The following is a 17,102-nucleotide window of genomic DNA, read 5'->3' on the forward strand; positions in this document are numbered from 1 at the left end:
CCTGGCACCCAGCTTCGGATCGGTGCAGCTCTGGCCGTTGTGGCCATTTGGGGAGTGAACCAGCGGATGGAAGACCTCTCTCTCTCTGCCTCTCCTCTCTCTGTGTAACTCTGACTTTCAAACAAATAAATAAACCTTTAAAAAAAAAAAAAAGCTTCTTCCAGGTCCCCCATGTGGGTGCAGGGGCCCAAATACTTAGGGCATCTGCTGCTGCTTTCCCAGATGTATTGCAGGGAGATGGGTCAGAAGTGGAGCTGCCAGGACTCGAATCAGCACCCATACAGGATGCTGGCACTGCAGGTGGAAGTTTAACCTCCTTGCCACAGTGCTGGCCCCAATAAATAAATCTTAAATCCTACCAGCAGTGTATAGAACATCTCTTCTATCACAACTCCATAATAATCTTTGTTTTCATGAACTTTTGCTAGATTAAATATTCTCACCTGTAGATTTAGACTTTCTATTTTATACTTCCATTCCACTAATTATTAGTTTTTATATACCTAGATGTATATTCTTCTATTGACTGATAAATATTACAAAGAAAACAAAATTGTTAAAAGTTTTACCTCCTGTAAAACTTCATTTGCAAGAAAACGACTATCACCTTCTTCCACCTGCGGACTAGAGATCCTTGTTACATGGCCAAGATCACCTGTAGGTATTAAAAAAGTTAACTGTCAGGAGTTAAAAACAAAACAGTCTGTCTATTTTAACACAGTAATGTAGTTACTTTTCTTTCTTACCTATTTTAAACATAACTTTGTTAGATGACCAGTCATCTTCATCTCCTTCTTCAGAGGCAGCATTTGGGATTGAGGTTCGAGATATAAAAATATTACCTGACAAAGAGTTTACAAACAAGGTCATATGTCTATCAGAATCATCCAGAAAGCTTTTTTTTTTTTTTTTTTTGGACAGGCAGAGTTAGACAGTGAGAAAGAGAGACAGAGAGAAAGGCCTTGCTTCCGTTGGTTCACCCCCCAAATAGCTGCTATAGCCGGCGTGCTGCGCCGATCCAAAGCCAGGAGCCAGGTGCTTCCTCCTGGTCTCCCATGCAGGTGCAGGGCCCAAGCACTTAGGCCATCCTCCACTGCCCTCCCGGGCCACAGCAGAGAGCTGGACTGGAAGAGGAGCAACCGGGACAGAATCCGGCACCCCAACCCGGACTAGAAACCAGGGTGCCAACGTCACAGGTGGAGGATTAGCTAAGTCAGCCATGGTGCTGGCACAGAAAGCTTTTAAAAATGCAGATTCAGGGGCCAGCGCTGTGGCGCAGCGGGTTAACACCCTGGCCTGAAGTGCCGGCATCCCATATGGGCGCCGGTTCGAGTCCCAGCTGCTCCACTTCTGATCCAGCTCTCTGCTATGGTCTGGGAAAGCAATTAAGATGGCCCAAGTCCTTGGGCCCCTGTACCCATGTGGGAGACCAGAAGAAGCTCCTGGTTCCAGATCGGTGCAGCTCTGGCCGTTGCGGCCAATTGGGGAGTGAACCAGCGAATGGATGTCCCCACCCACCCTCCCCCCACCCCGGCCTCTCTGTGTAACTCTGACTTTCAAATAAATAAATAAATCTTTAAAAAAAAAAAAAAAGTGCAGATTCTCACATTCTAACCCAAACCCATGGAGTAAAAATCAGGCTGCATTTTCTGGGAATATATTTTGCATCCTGGCACTGATTCCTTGAACATCTAGCAACCTTGTCATCTGCATATTAATCTTTGGGAGTTTTATTAACTTAGAAACAATACAGGACAGTAACATAGTAATTTGTAATGCTGTCAAAAAACAAATTGTAATCTAGTGCTACCTGGCGAGTGTGGGAAAAAAAATGAATCATTTAGCCAGTGAGTTTATTTAACACAATATCCACATCCAAACAGGGCTTTATGGTTCACTGTATTTCCTACTGTATATACACTAATATTTTCTTCAAATCCAAGTATGCTCATGACAAATGTTAGGTTTCACAGGCATATTTCACTTTAACAGTTTTATCAATGTAATACTGAATTACAGGGGCTGGTGCTATGGTGTAGTGGTTGAAGCCGCCACCTGCAGAGCCAGCATCCCATACTTCCGATCTAGGTCCCTGCTAGTGTGCCTGAGAAAGCAATTAAGATGGCCCAAGTACTTGGGCCCCTGCACCCATGTGGGAGACCTGGAAGAAGCTCCTGCCTCCTGGCTTCCAATCAGCTCAGCGCCAGTTGTTGCGGCCATGCTGGGGAGTGAACTAGCAAATGGAAGATCAAGATCTCTATCTCTATCTCTCTCTCTCCCCCGTACTCTTTCAATTAAAATAAATAAATCTTTAAAAAAATACTGAATTACAAACGTTATATTTATTGGATTCATCTACTCAGTTTCACTCAATTTATGACCACTTATTTTATTATGGAATTTGTGAAACTGAAGATTTTTTTTTTTTGACAGGCAGAGAAGACAGTGAGAGAGAGACAGAGAGAAAGGTCTTCCTTTTGCCGTTGGTTCACCACTCAAGTGGCCATTACGGCCGGCGCATTGCAGCCAGCATGCTGCGCCGATCCGAAGCCAGGAGCCAAGTGCTTCTCCTGGTCTCCCATGCGGGTGCAGGGCCCAAGGACCTGGGCCATCCTTCACTGCACTCCCGGGCTACAGAAGAGAGCTGGACTGGAAGAGGGGCAACCGGGACAGAATCTGGCACCCTGACTGGGACTAGAACCCGGGGTGCTGGCACCACAGGCGGAGGATAAGCCTAGTGATCTGTGGCGCTGGCCAAAATTGAAGATTCTAAAACTTCACATCCTTTAACATTTTAAACTTTTGCACCTTGGTCTACTAGTTGTCTGACACTTAATACAGTAACATATAAGTGAGTATAGCTACATCTTACTAATTCACATTTACTGCTATCAGACCAAATATATTTTTCCTTTTGAAAATAAAAATTGTAATGTTAACAGATAAGAAATTCTAAAATTGGGCCGGCGCCGTGGCTTAACAGGCTAATCCTCCGCCTTGCGGCGCCGGCACACCGGGTTCTAATCCCAGTTGGGGCGCCGGATTCTATCCCGGTTGCCCCTCTTCCAGGCCAGCTCTCTGCTATGGCCCGGGAAGGCAGTGGAGGATGGCCCAAGTCCTTGGGCCCTGCACCCGCGTGGGAGACCAGGAGAAGCACCTGGCTCCTGGATTCGGATCAGCGAGATGCACCGGCCGCAGCGGCCATTGGAAAGTGAACCAACGGCAAAAAGGAAAACCTTTCTCTCTGTCTCTCTCTCACTATCCACTCTGCCTGTCAAAAAAAAAAAAAAAAAAAAAAAAAAAAGAAATTCTAAAATTAAAGTTGTATAAAATTAGTTCCTATGAATTAACACATATTTTCACAAATTAAAAAAAAGAAACTCATTAATTTCAACTGAAAACCACCTATCTAAAATGTTGACCCTGAATGAATCAACCGTCAATTACAATTTCTAATTTATAGGAAATATAGGAGAGGAAGGAACAAGACAAATATACAAGGAAGTAACCAGTCAAATCCAGAAGAGTCATCTTGTAAGAAAAGTTTCTATCATTTTTTTAGAAGTGCAGGGGGCAGTGGGGACAGCCCTGTGGCGTAAAGGGTAAAGCTGCCACCTGTGATGCTGGAAACCTATGGGCACCAGTTCAAGTCCGAGCTGCTCCAACTCAGATCTAGCTCTTTACTAATGGCCTGAGAAAGCAGCAGAGAATGGCCCAATCTTGGGCCCCTGCCAACCACTTGGGAGACCTAGATGATGCTCCTGGCTCCTGGCTTCAGCCCAGCCCAGCCCAGGCCTGGCTGTTGCAGTCATCTGGGAAATGAACCAGTGGATCAAGATCTCTCTCTCTCTCTTAACTCTTTCAAAATAAATAAATAAATCTTGAGAAGCAGGTGAGGGGAAAACCTGAAAAAGGAAAATGGATATAGCCAGATGCAATAATTTACACAAATCAACTGTCCACTGGGGAAAACTGTAATGTAGTCGTGCTGAGGTTTTTAGTCTCTCCATCAGACTTCCACTGGACACTATGTCATTCCTGTAAGATGCAGCAATTTTTTTTCCAGCTTTTAATAGGAGTTTGGTTATCTAATTCTGGGGGGTAAAAGGGAAGCTGTAAAGGAAAATCATAAAACAATACTGATAAGTGGGTCAAAGGCCCTTAAGAACCAACAATGAAAAAAACAAAATATACTTTAGTATTCTTATAATGAAACAATTTATTCTCTATAAAGCCCAAAGAACATAATCAGGATCTGTAATACTTACTAGGTTTTATATCCATATGAACCAAGGACATTGAATGAATGTATCTCAAGCCCCGGCCAACCTGCAGGAGGAGGTCCTTCAACTCTACTTCTGTAAAGTAACTCATGATTCTGTAGTTTTCACTTATAGCATCAGCTAAACTTCCACCTAGCAAAGACAGCAAAAATTAATATTATTTTATTTTTCTGAAGCATTCTTATTTTCTTCATTCCATCTTTGAACGACCATAGTCTCAACCAAGAAAGTGATATTTTATAGGGCTTCCTGCCTTCAATCTATTTGTGAAATCAAATTTTTTTTTCTTTTAATAGGAAATTTATTCACATGGGTACAAAATCAAGTTAAAGTCTTTTTCCTTCAGGGTAGGATGTGGCACAGTAGTTAAGACATGTAGGATGACTCCATCCCAGTTCAGTCTGCCTGGGTTTGAGTCCCAACTCCACTTCTGATCCCAGCTTCCTGCTAATGCACACCCTGGGAGGCAACAAGTGAGGGCTCAAATGCTTGGGTCTCAGCCACTCAGGTGAGAGACCAAGATTAAGTTCCCAGCTCCCGGCTTTGGCCAGCTGTTGTGGGCATCTGGGGAGTGAGCCATGAGATGGAAGATTTTTATCTGTCTGCCTTTCAAAGAAAAGGGGGGAGTCTTTCTCATTCAGATATCTCGGCATTCCATCTGCTTTTCTTTCCTAGAGTAAACCAACATTACCACTTTTTAATGTGCTCAACTGTTTACACAATGATAGCACATGTTCATTATCCTGAAGATAATTCTAAACCAATATAAAAACATAACCCATTTTTCTCTCTCTACAGAATCTCCACCGTATGACTGAACAGTAAGTAATACATTAACTAATCCCCTAAACATTTTTGAAATTATTCCTAAGCCCTTACTATTACATACTATGGTCTCATGAATAACCTTGTCCATTGTTCATTTTACACACTTAGCTCGGTCAAAGGGTATATGTATTTATAATATGTGCAAGTACACAGTGTTATACATCACACTTATACCTTGTCCCTCAAAGGAACACTATACCAACTTCTAGTCCCATTATCAATATATAAGAACGCTTTGTTTCACCATATCCTTACCAACAGTCCACAAATTTTCAAAGTAAAAACTAGTATTTTAGTACAGCTTTAATTACCCTTATGATCACATAAATCTGGTTTTAAAGAGTTCATGAAATTATACAGTTAACTGATTTAAACTTTCAGAAAAACTTTGTAAGTTTATACTTTATCTCACACAATCAGAAGTTGTTAAAAAAATATGTTTAGGGGCCGGTGCTGTGGCGTAGCAGGTAAAGCCACTGCCTGCAGGGCCGGCATCCCATATGGGCACTGGTTCTAGTCCAGGCTGCTCCTCTTCCAATCCGGCTCTCTGCTATGGCCTGGGAAAGCAGTAGAAGATGGCCCAAGTCCTTGGGCCCCTGCACCCACGTGGGAGACCTAGAAGAAGCTCCTGGCTTCGGATAGGCTCAGCTCCAGCTGTTGTGGCCAACTGGGGAGTGAACCAGCGGATGCAAGACCTCTCTCTTTCTCTCTCTGCCTCTCCTTCTCTCTGTGTGTAATTCTGACTTTCAAATAAATAAATAAATCTTAAAAAAAAAAAAAAAATCTGTTTAGGGGGCCAGTACTGTGACACACCGAGTGAAGTCACCGCCTGCAGTGCTGGCATCCCATATGTATCAGTTCAAGTCCTGACTGCTTCACTTTCAATCCAGCTGCCTTCCAAGTGCCTGGGAAAGCAGCAGAAAATGGCCCAAGTACCTGGGCCCCTGCCACCCACATGGGAGACCTGGAAGCAGCTCTGGCTCCTGGCTTTGGCCTGGTACAACCATAGCCATTTGGGGAATGAACCAGCACATGGAAGATCTGTGTTTCTCCTACTCTAACTATGCATGTCAAATAAATAAATAAATTTTAAAAATCTGTTTATAGCTTAGGAATAACATAATCAGAAAGTTCAATGATAATATTAGTCACAAAAGGAGGTCCTACAATTTGAGAAAAACTGAATAACAAAATGTCAAATGTTCTTATTTTTAAAAAATATTTATTTATTTATTTGAAAGTCAGAGTTACACTGAGAAAGAAGGAGAGGCAGAGAGAGACAGAGAGGTCTTCCATCTGATGGTTTACTCCCCAGTTGGCCGCAACGGCCGGAGCTGTGCTCATCCAAAGCCAGGAGCCAGGAGCTTCTTCTGGGTCTCCGACATGGGTGCAAGGGCCCAAGGGTTTGGGCCATCTTCTACTGCTTTCCCAGGCCATAGCAGATAGCTGGATTGGAAGTAGAGCAGCTGGGTCTCGAACCAGCGCCTGTATAGGATGCCAGTGCTTCAGGCCAGGGCATTAACCCACTGCGCCACAGCACGGGCCCCCAAATATGTTTTTAAAATAAAAATAAATTGCATATCTAGATATCTTAGTCTTATATATATGTACATAAGTTGTTCAAAACCTGAACTGGTTGATAAAAGAGGTTCTAGGCGCCAGCACTGTAGAGCTGCAGGTTAATGCCCTGGCCTGAAGCACAGGCATCCCATATGGGCGCCAGTTCAAAACCTGGCTGCTGGCCGGCGCCGCGGCTCACTAGGCTAATCCTCCGCCTTGCGGCGCGGGCACACCGGGTTCTAGTCCCGGTCGGGGCACCGATCCTTTCCCGGTTGCCCCTCTTCCAGGCCAGCTCTCTGCTGTGGCCAGGGAGTGCAGTGGAGGATGGCCCAAGTCCTTGGGCCCTGCACCCACATGAGAGACCAGGAGAAGCACCTGGCTCCTGCCATCGGATCAGCGCGGTGCGCCGGCCGCAGCGCGCCTACCGCGGCGGCCATTGGAGGGTGAACCAACGGCAAAAGGAAGACCTTTCTCTCTGTCTCTCTCTCTCACTGTCCACTCTGCCTGTCAAAAAAAAAAAAAAAAAAAACTGGCTGCTCCACTTCTGATCCAGCTCTCTGCTATGGCCTGGGAAAGCAGTAGAAGATGGCCCATGTCCTTGGGCCCTTGCACCCACGTGGGAGACCTGGAGGAGGCTCCTGGCTCCTGATCAGGAGCATCTCCGGCTGTGCGGCCATTTGGGGAATGAACCATCAGATGGAAGACCTCTCCCTCTCTCTGCCTCTCCTCTCTCTGTATAACTCTGACTTGCAAATAAATAAATCTTTAAAAAAAAAAAAGAAAGAAGGTTCTAGAAAGGAACAGATCAATAAATCTTGCCAGACAAAGCAAGCTAAGTCTTAGATCAATTTTGATAAGAACACGGTGGGGCCAGTACTGTGCTGTTACGTTAAGCCTCTATGTTAAGCCAGCATCCCACATGGGCGCCAGTTCCAGTCTCAGCTGCTCCTCTTCCAATCCAGCTCCCTGATAATGTGCCTGAGGAAGCACATTAGCAAGTGCTTGGGCCCCTGAACCCATGTGGAAGACCCAGAAGAAGCTCCTGGTTCCTAGCTTCAGACTGGCCTACCTTCGGCTGTTGCAGCCATCAGGGGAGTAAATCAGCAGATGGAAGATCTTTCTCTGTCTCTCCCTCCATCTGTAACTCTGCCTCTCAAATAAATAAATCTTTTTTTTTTTTTTAACAGGCAGATTTAGACAGCGCGCGCGCAAGAGCGAGAGAGAAAGAGAGACACAGAGACAGAGAAAGGTCTTCCTTCCGTTGGTTCACCCCCCAAATGGCCACTACGGCTGGCGTGCTGCGCCGATCTGAAGCCAGAAGCTTCTTCTGGGTCTCCCACGAGCATATAGGGGCCCAAGGGCCATCTTCTACTGCTTTCCCAGGCCACACCAGAGAGCTGGGTCGGAAGTGGAGCAGCCAGAACTCGAATTGGCGCCCATATGGGATGCCAGTGCTGCAGACAGTGGCTTTACCCACTATGCCACAGCCCAGATCCCCCACAGGTCTATTTTTAAAAGACTCATATTCTTTAAGTGTTTTACTCTACTTCAAAATATTTTTGAAAGATTATTTTAAAATTTAACTTTATTTCAAGAAGAGGTCTTAGTAATCTGAGGCTAGCCAAACCCAAGCCTTGAAATTTTCTCAAAATCATCTGAATTACACAACCACATATTTAGAGGGTTGTTGATATGTGGACAGCTATAAACACTGCTATAGAAAAAGAACAGAGAAGGGGCTGGCACTGTGGCATAGTGGGTACAGCCGTGGCCTTCAGTGCCAGCATCCCCTATGGGCACCAGTTCGAGTCCTGGCTGCTCCACTTCTGATCCAGCTCTCTGTTATTGCTTAGGGAAGCAGGGGAAGATGGCTCAAGTCCTTGGGGCCCCATACCTATATGGGAGACCCAGAAGAAGCTTCTGGCTCCTGGCTTCAGATAGGCCCAGCTCTGGCTGTTGTGGCCACTTTGGGGAGTGAATTAGCGGATGGAACACCTCTCTCTCTCTCTCTCTCTCTCTCTGCCTCTCAAGTAAATAAATAAAATCTTTAAAAAAAAAAAAAAAAAAGAGAAAAGTCTAGCAGGAGATGGTATCTAGCAAATATGAAATAGAGAAAATATCATTGTTAAATTGTTCTAAATTAAATGTGATAACTGAAAAACCAAGGTTAAGAAACAGTAAGTCCTCAAGGTTATGAGATGGCTACATAAATATTTTGAAGGTATGAATAGAAACATTTCAAGAATTGTGAAACAAACTAGCAGCAATGCTCTGTCCTGAATACTTAAAAAGTTCTTTCAAGTATAATGAACTAATGACAACTTGAGCAGTCAGATTTAAGAAATCTTTCACTTATTTTGTTGTTTTTTAAATTGCAGTTCCTTCATCCACTGTTTTTTGTTTGTTTGTTTGTTTGTTTTTGACAGGCAGAGTGGATAGTGAGAGACTTCATCCACTATTTATCACTTCCTTACATCTAAGCTGTGAGATGGCTGGTCTTGTATAATTTTAACAGAAAAAATGAGAACAAACAACAAAAACCTTTGCAATCTCAAGTGCTCCTTAAACTCTAAATTCTTCAACACTTAGATTTTTTTATATAAAAAAGAGTTCGTTACATATAAAGATTTGGCTATATAATAACAAATGTCTACAAGGATCAAGAATCAGACCACAATTTTGGTAAAGGCTGAACAGAAAAGAGACACACGTTGGCCCTTTGTTGAAAATTGGAAGCTAGAGAGGCCGCAAGCTGATCCTATAACATGCTTGTTTCCTTTCACTTGGGGGGGAAGTGGAGGGACAGAGGACCAGCTAGGGAACACAGTGTAACTTATTTCATAGAGAATTGCTAGAGGGTTCCAGCAGTAAACTAGGCTGGATGTAGTGGGAATGGGGCAGGATTACAGAATGCTTTGAAGAACAGCTGAATTTAGATCTCCCTTCTGTATGTGAACATTCCTTTTTGCCAACATCAGACACCAGCACTATGCCCACAGACTGCCCAGTTCTCAGTACCAGGAGCCAAATAGATTTCTGTTCATTATAAATTAGCCAGTTTCAGGTATTTGTTATTGAACCAGGAAAGCACCTAAGGCAAAAAATTTGTACCAGAAATGGTGTTGCTGCTGTGAGAAATCCCTGAAAACATGGGATTGGCTTTGGAACTGGGTAATGCGTAGTGGCTAGAAGAATTTGGATGAACAAGCTAGAACAAGACAAAACCGTCACAAATGGAATGTAGAGAGAAATTTTGCTGAGAGCTCAAAAGGAAACATGAACTGTTGGAAAATTGGCCATGAGTAATTTCTTTAAATTTTATTTAAGTATTTAAGTTTGATATTATACACACATACACCTACACGCACACACATTAAGGAACACAGTGATACTTCCCTCCCTCTCTCCCTTCCTTCCCCCCATGCTCCAACCCATCTTCCTCCTCCTTCTCCTATTGTCACTCTTAATTTTTACAAAGATCCATTTTCAGTATACTTTATACTCATAAGATTAACCCTACACTAACAAATTGGATAAAGAAAAAAACCACTGTTCCTCAACAGCAGAGACAAGGGCTATAAACAATCATCGAATCTCAAAATGTCCATTTTACTCTAAAACATTACATTTTAGGTATCCCAGATCAGAGAACACACATGATATCTGCGTTTTGGGGACTGGCTTATTTCACTAAGTATAATGGTTTCTAGCTGCATCCATTTTGTTGCAGGAGAAAGCACTGCAATTTTTTTTTACAGCTCAGTAGTACCCCATAGTGCGTATATACATTTTCTTTATCCAGTCATCAGTTGATGGACATCTGGCTTGATTCCATATCTTAGCTGTTGTGAGTTGAGCTGTTATAAACACCAGGGGTACACATCACTCTTTCATATGCTGATTTTTTGTGGTTTGGACAAATTCCCAGGAGTGGGATTGCTGGGTCATATGGTAGGTCTGTTTATGAATTTCTAAGGTATCTCCATACTGTCTTCCACAGTGGCTGCACCAGTTCACATTCCCACCAATAGTGATTAGGGTACCTTTTTCCCCATATCCTTGCTAGCATTTGTTGTTTGTTGATTTCTATGAGAGCCATTCTGATGGCTAGTGATCCTGAGCATTTTTTCAAGTGTCTGTTGCCATCTCAATTTCTTCTCTTGAAAAATGCCTATTCATGGGCCAGCACCGTGGCTCACTTGGTTAATCTTCCACCTGCGGTGCCAGCATCCCATATCAGAGGCGGGTTCTAGTCCCGGTTGCTCCTCTTCCAGTCCAGCTCTCTGCTGTGGCCCGGGAGGGCAGTGGAGGATGGCCCAAGTGCTTGGGCCCCTGCACCTGCATGGGAGACCAGGAAGAAGCACCTGGCTCCTGGCTTTGGATCGGTGCAACGCCGGCCGTAGCGGCCATTTGGGGAGTGAACCAACGGAAGGAAGACCTTTGTCTCTGTCTCTCTCACTGTCTATAACTCTACCTGTCAAATAAAAAAAAGAAAAATGCCTATTCATGGCCATGATCAATTTTCGCAGAAATATGTGTGGTAAAAGCTATTCTGATGAGGGCTAAGATAGAACTGAAGAGCAAGGAATTGGAGTAGGAGCTATCCTTATTATACATTTGCAAAGAATTTGGCAGAACTGTGTCTGTGCCCTAGGGCTTTAAGGAAGGCAGAATTTAAGAGTGGTAAACTGGGATATCTAGTGAAGAAATTTCTAAGCACAATATTGAAGGAACTATATGGCTACTTTCTTTTTCTTTTTTTTTTTTTTTTTGACAGGCAGAGTGGACAGTAGAGAGAGACAGAGAGAAAGGTCTTCCTTTTGCCATTGGTTCACCCTCCAATGGCCGCCGCGGTAGGCGCGCTGCGACCTGCGCATCGCGCTGATCCGATGGCAGGAGCCAGGTGCTTCTCCTGGTCTCCCATGGGGTGCAGGGCCCAAGGACTTGGGCCATCCTCCACTGCACTCCCTGGCCACAGCAGAGAGCTGGCCTGGAAGAGGGGCAACCGGGACAGGATCGGTGCCCCAACCGGGACTAGAACCCGGTGTGCCGGCGCCGCAAGGCAGAGGATTAGACTAGTGAGCCGCGGCGCCGGTATATGGCTACTTTCTTTTAAAAAATATCTATGTTTGGGGCCGGTACTGTGGCGTTAATAGGTCGTCACTACCTGCAACGCTGACATTCCCATATGGCGGTCAGTTCAAGCCCCAGCTGCTCCACTTCCAATTCCACTCCCAGTAGCTGATGGCCTGGGAAAGCAAGGCCAGGTGCTTAGGCCCCTGCACCAATATGGGAGACTCAGAAGCAGCTCCTGAATCCTAATTGGCCCAGCCCTGGCCGTGACAGCCATCTGGGAAGTCTATCAGCGGATAGAAGGTTCTCTCTAAATTTGCCTTTCAAATAAATAAATATAAGACAGAGAGACCAAGACATACAGATAGACAGAACTCCCATCTATTGGTTTACTCATCAGATGCTCATAATAGCCAGAGATGGATCAAGGCAAAACTGGGAGACTGGAACATCAGGTCTTTCACATGGGTGGCAGAAACCGGACTACTTGAGCCACGACTGCTGCCTCCCAGGGTATGCATTAGCAGGCAGATGGATTCAGTAGCCAGAGCTGGGAATCCACTGCAAGGCATTCTGAAGGACATCAATAAATTATTAAGACAGAAGCTATTATTAAAAGGGAGGCAGGGGCTGGCACTGTGGCATAGCAGGTAAAGCCACCACCTGCAGTGCCAGCATCCCATACGGGCACCGGCTTGAGTCCCGGCTGCTCCGCTTCCAATCCAGCTCTCTACCATGGCCCAGGAAAGCAGTACAAGATGGCCCAAGTTCTTGGGCCCCTGGCACCTGCTGAGAAGCTCCTGGCTTCAGATTGGCATAGCTCCGGCCACTGCGGCCAACTGGGGAATGAACCAGCAGATGGAAGACCTCTTTCTCTCTCTGCCTTTCCTTCTTTCTTTAACTTTCAAATAAATAAATAAATCTTAAAAAAAAAAAAAAAAGGGGGGGGGGGAGGCAGAGGGGACAGCACTGTGGCATAGTGGGTAAAGCTGCAGCCTGCAGTGCCGGCATCCCTTATGGGTGCCAGTTCAAGACCCGGATGCCCCACTTCTGATCCAGCTCTCTGCTATGGCCTGGGGAAGAAGCAGAAGATGACCCCAGCCTTTGGGCCTCTGCACCCACGTGGAAGATCATGGAATAAGCTCCTGCTTCCTGTTGCGGCCAATTGGGGAATGAACCAGGAGATGGAAGACCTCTCTGCCTCTCAAATAAATTTTTTTTTTAAAAAAAAAGGGGAGGCAGGGCCAGTGCCATGGCTCACCTTGGTTAATCTTCCGCCTGTGGCGCCGGCATCCCATATGGATGCCGGGTTCTAGTCCCGGTTGCCCCTCTTCCAGTCCAGCTCTCTGCTGTGGCCCGGGAGGGCAGTGGAGGATGGCCCAAGTGCTTGGACCCCTGCACCAGCATGGGAGACCAGGAAGAAGCACCTGGCTCCTGGCTTTGGATTGGTGCAACGCCGGCCATAGCGGCCATTTGGGGAGTGAACCAACAGAAGGAAGACCTTTCTCTCTCTGTCTCTCTCTCTGTCTATAACTCTACCTATCAAATAAATTTAAAAAAAAAAGGGGGGGGGAGGGAGGCAGAGTCAAAGATTTTAGATGTTTGGAGACTTGCCATGTAAAGAGTGAAAAGTATCTTTAGGAGAACAAAGTAAAAGATATGGCTAAGAGACCTTTCCCTAGGAGGGTAATAGAGTCAGGTGATACTAAACAAGACAATGGGAAAAACATCCCAAAGGGATTTTGGAAATCTCTGAAGCAAGCTAGGATGACCTTAAGGGAGAGATTTCCAAAAAGGTAACTGAGGTCCGGACATTAGTACTTGCTGCCCAGGGCCACCTAGGACTTTGATCCACCAATTCTAGCACAATACCCTTTAGTCACTTGAGCTGTGACTCAAGTGGGCCCGAGTGCCTCTCAAGCATATGACTTCTCAAACTTAAGCCATAAACCTTGGCAGTGTCCATGTAGTGCTAATTCTGCAGGAATACAGAGTGCAAGAGATGTAGGGGCAGGCTCCCTCCATCTACATTTCAAAGATCACAGACAGGCTGGGTGCCCAGGCAGAGACTTGTAGCAATGGCAGCACTCCCACCCCAGGCTAAGCCTACTAAACCTGGAGCCCAACCCCCAGCCCAATATGCTCATGATGCATGACATGCAATAAAAAATTCTCCAGCTTTAAGATTTTGTATTATCTTCCCCGTCAGATTTTGGACTTACTCAGAACCAGTAACCTGGTCTATTCCTTTCTTTCAGAGTGGGACTGTTTGTCCTATGCCTGTTCCACCATTGTTATCTTAGAAATAGATAACTTGAGTTCCTAGGCTCACAAGCAAAGGAAATTTGCCCGAGGACGAATTGTGCTTTGAACCTCCCCTGTATCTGGCTTAGATTAGACTCCAGACTTTGGATTTCTGAGATGATGATGGATTAAGTTAAGACTTTTGGGACTACTAGAATGATATTAACACACAAGTATTTTGCACTGAGAGAAACACATGAATTTTGTGGGCAGGGGGCAGAATGTCATGATTTGAATGTGTAAAGTCATGTGTTGGAAACTTAATCCCCAATACAGGTGTTAGGAGGCAGGGCTGAAAAAGGGGAAATTAGGTTATTAGGAATCTACTCCCACGAATGGATTAGCGTACTTACCATAGTAATGAGTTTGTTATAAAAGCAAATTCAACCCTCTCTTGTCCTCCCACCTGCCACCATGGGATAAAACAGCACAGTCCACTGTGCTCCTGGCCTTCCCAGCCTCCAGAACCATGAGCCAAATAAAACTTCTGTTCATTATCAATTATCCAGTCTCAGATATTTCTGTTATAGCTTTGGCAAACAGATGACAATACACCTTATTGTATGCCTCTCACACTATGCTACCTGCTAAGGACACATATGTATGTATGTCCAAGTCATTGTCCTCTAAAGAAGTTCAGTTTAATCTGAGTTATAGACACATAAATAGCATGCAAAGTCCTATTAAGGTATGGGCGAGGGGTGCTGGTGCTGTAGCATAGTAGGCAAAGCCTCCATCTGCAACACCGACATCCCATATGGGCACCAATTCATGTCCTGACTGCTTCTCTTCTGATCCAACTCTCTGCTAGTTACCTGAGAAAGCAGTGGAAGATGGCCCAAGTGCTTGGACCCTTGCACCCTGGTAGGAAACCTGGAAGAAGCTCCTGGCTCCAGGCTTTGATCAGTCCAGCTCTGGCCATTGCAACCATTTAGGAAGTGAACCAGCAGATGGAAGACCTCTCTCTGTAACTCAACCTCTCCAATAAATAAATAAAAAAGCTATGTACAGGGGCTGCAGAAGGGACCAAGTTTTCAATCTTTAATTGCACTTCAAATTCATGCCAGGCCTTTGACCTTGGATTTTTAAGAGAGAAAAGAGAAACAGAGCAATATTTGAAATGATAAATTTTCTTTGGTGTTCATTTTCCCAAGCTCACAAACTGAGAGAGAACTATTACATCACTTACCATTACAATATTCATTCTGTATAAGCATATGATCGTCTTCTGCCCAGGCAGAAAAATATCGAACCACATGAGAGTGCTGGCCAAGTACTGCATGAGCATATACCTCTCTCAAAGCATTCTGCCTACAAGAAAATTGCAATCAATAGAAAAATAAATCATTTTTACTCAAGCCTAAACTGAATTAATTTATCTGAAACTTCACAAAAACTTGACTTTTCTATTATTATACTAAAAACAGTTTGCTTAAGACACACGGTTAAAACTCATGAGGGTTTCCAAAGGCTTCCATTAAAGACTGCCAAAAAGAAGACATCTTTTTGGCCCTAGCACTCAGGAAAGATTAAATTTTACTGTAGGGGCCAGCACTGTGGCATAGCGGGTAAAGCCGCCACCTGCAGTGCCAGTATCCCATGTGGGCGCCAGTTTGAGACCTGGCTGCTCCACTTTCGATCCAGCTCTGTGCTATGGCCTAGAAAGCAGTGGAAGATGGCCCAAACCCTTGGGCCTCTGCACCCTTAGGCTCCTGCACCCGGAGGAAGCTCCTCACTCCTGGCTCCGGATTGGCACAGCTCCAGCCGTATTGGCTGATTGGGGAGTAAACCAGCAGATGGGAGACCTCTCTCTCTCTCTCTCTCTCTGTGTAACTCTATCTTCAAATAAATAAATCTTAAAAAAAAATTTTCCTGTGAATTCATAGGTGTCAACTAGAAAAAAGGAAATTTAAGTTAAGGTCAGCATTGTAGCACAGTGGGTTAAGCTGCTACCTACAGGGCCAGAATCCCATATGGGTGCCAGTTCAAGCCCTGGCTGTTCTACTTTCAAACTAGCTCCCTGCTAATGCGCCTGGGAATGCAGGGGAACATGGCCTAAGTACTTGGGTCCCTGCCACTCATGTAGAACCGGATGGAGTTCCAGGCTATAGTCTGGCCCAGCTCTGACAGTGGAGGCCATTTGGAGAGTGAACAAGCAGATGCAGAATCTAACTCTACCTTTCAACTAAATTTAAAAAAAACCAAAAAACCAAAAAACTGGGGGCCGGCAACATGTCGTGGTGGGCTAATAAGCCTCCACCTGCAACACCAGCATCCCATACGTGTGCTGATTAGGGTCCCAGCTGCTCCTCTTCCAATCCAGTTCTCTGCCATGGCCTGGGAATGCAGCAGAGGATGGCCCATGTGCTTGAGCCCCTGCACCCACATGGAAGACCTGGAAGAAGCTCGTGGTTCCTGGTTTCAGATTGGCCCAGGTTCAGCCATTGCGGCCATTTGAGGAGTAAACCAGAAAGAGGATAGAAAACCTCTCTGTCTTTCCATCTGTCTGTCTTTAGCTCTACCTCTCAAATAAATAAATAAAATCTTTAAAAAAAAAAAAAAAAGTTTGTTAGGCTCTAAAATCAAACTACTCACAGTATTCCCCAAATCCAGTAACAACTAGTTAACAAAATTTCAAGGACTTGAGGAGTGAGGGACTTTTCGCATAGTGGTTAAGATGCCTGCATCCCATATTGGAATGTTCTGCTCTACTCCTTTAGTTTCCTGCTAACCTGCATCGTAAGAGATAGCATGTGCTAGCCCAAGTACTTGGGTCCCTGTAACGCACACAAGAAATCATTAATTAGTGCCCAGTTCCTGACTCCAACGTGGCCTACCCCTGGCTATCGTGGACATTTCTGAGGTGAACAAGTACATGGCAGATCTTTGTCTCTGTCCCTTTCAAATAAAATGAAAATAAATCTTAAAAGTTTTTTAATGAAAGTTTTTTTTTTTTTTAAAGGATGTGACTAAATTATTCTAACATCTCAAAAGTCAGGCAAAGTCAGTGTTCAATTACCGAAAACCTTAATGTATTTAACCACACACCAGACC

At 44.7% G+C, this 17,102-nt stretch overlaps 1 protein-coding gene across 1 annotated transcript in view; it reads right to left on the reverse strand.

Moving 5' to 3' along the window:
* Positions 1-17,102, reverse strand: part of WEE1 (WEE1 G2 checkpoint kinase) — a 30,985-nt gene that overhangs the window by 10,390 nt on the left and 3,493 nt on the right. Inside the window, exons 5-8 of the mRNA XM_062196518.1 lie at positions 15,238-15,359; positions 4,269-4,415; positions 747-842; positions 570-655 (exon numbers count right to left, since the gene is read on the reverse strand). Of these exons, the coding sequence (XP_062052502.1) occupies positions 570-655; positions 747-842; positions 4,269-4,415; positions 15,238-15,359 (451 nt within the window). The remainder of the gene's footprint in view (positions 1-569; positions 656-746; positions 843-4,268; positions 4,416-15,237; positions 15,360-17,102) is intronic.

The sequence above is a fragment of the Lepus europaeus genome, chromosome 7, assembly GCF_033115175.1.
Source record: "Lepus europaeus isolate LE1 chromosome 7, mLepTim1.pri, whole genome shotgun sequence".
NCBI lineage: Eukaryota > Metazoa > Chordata > Mammalia > Lagomorpha > Leporidae > Lepus > Lepus europaeus.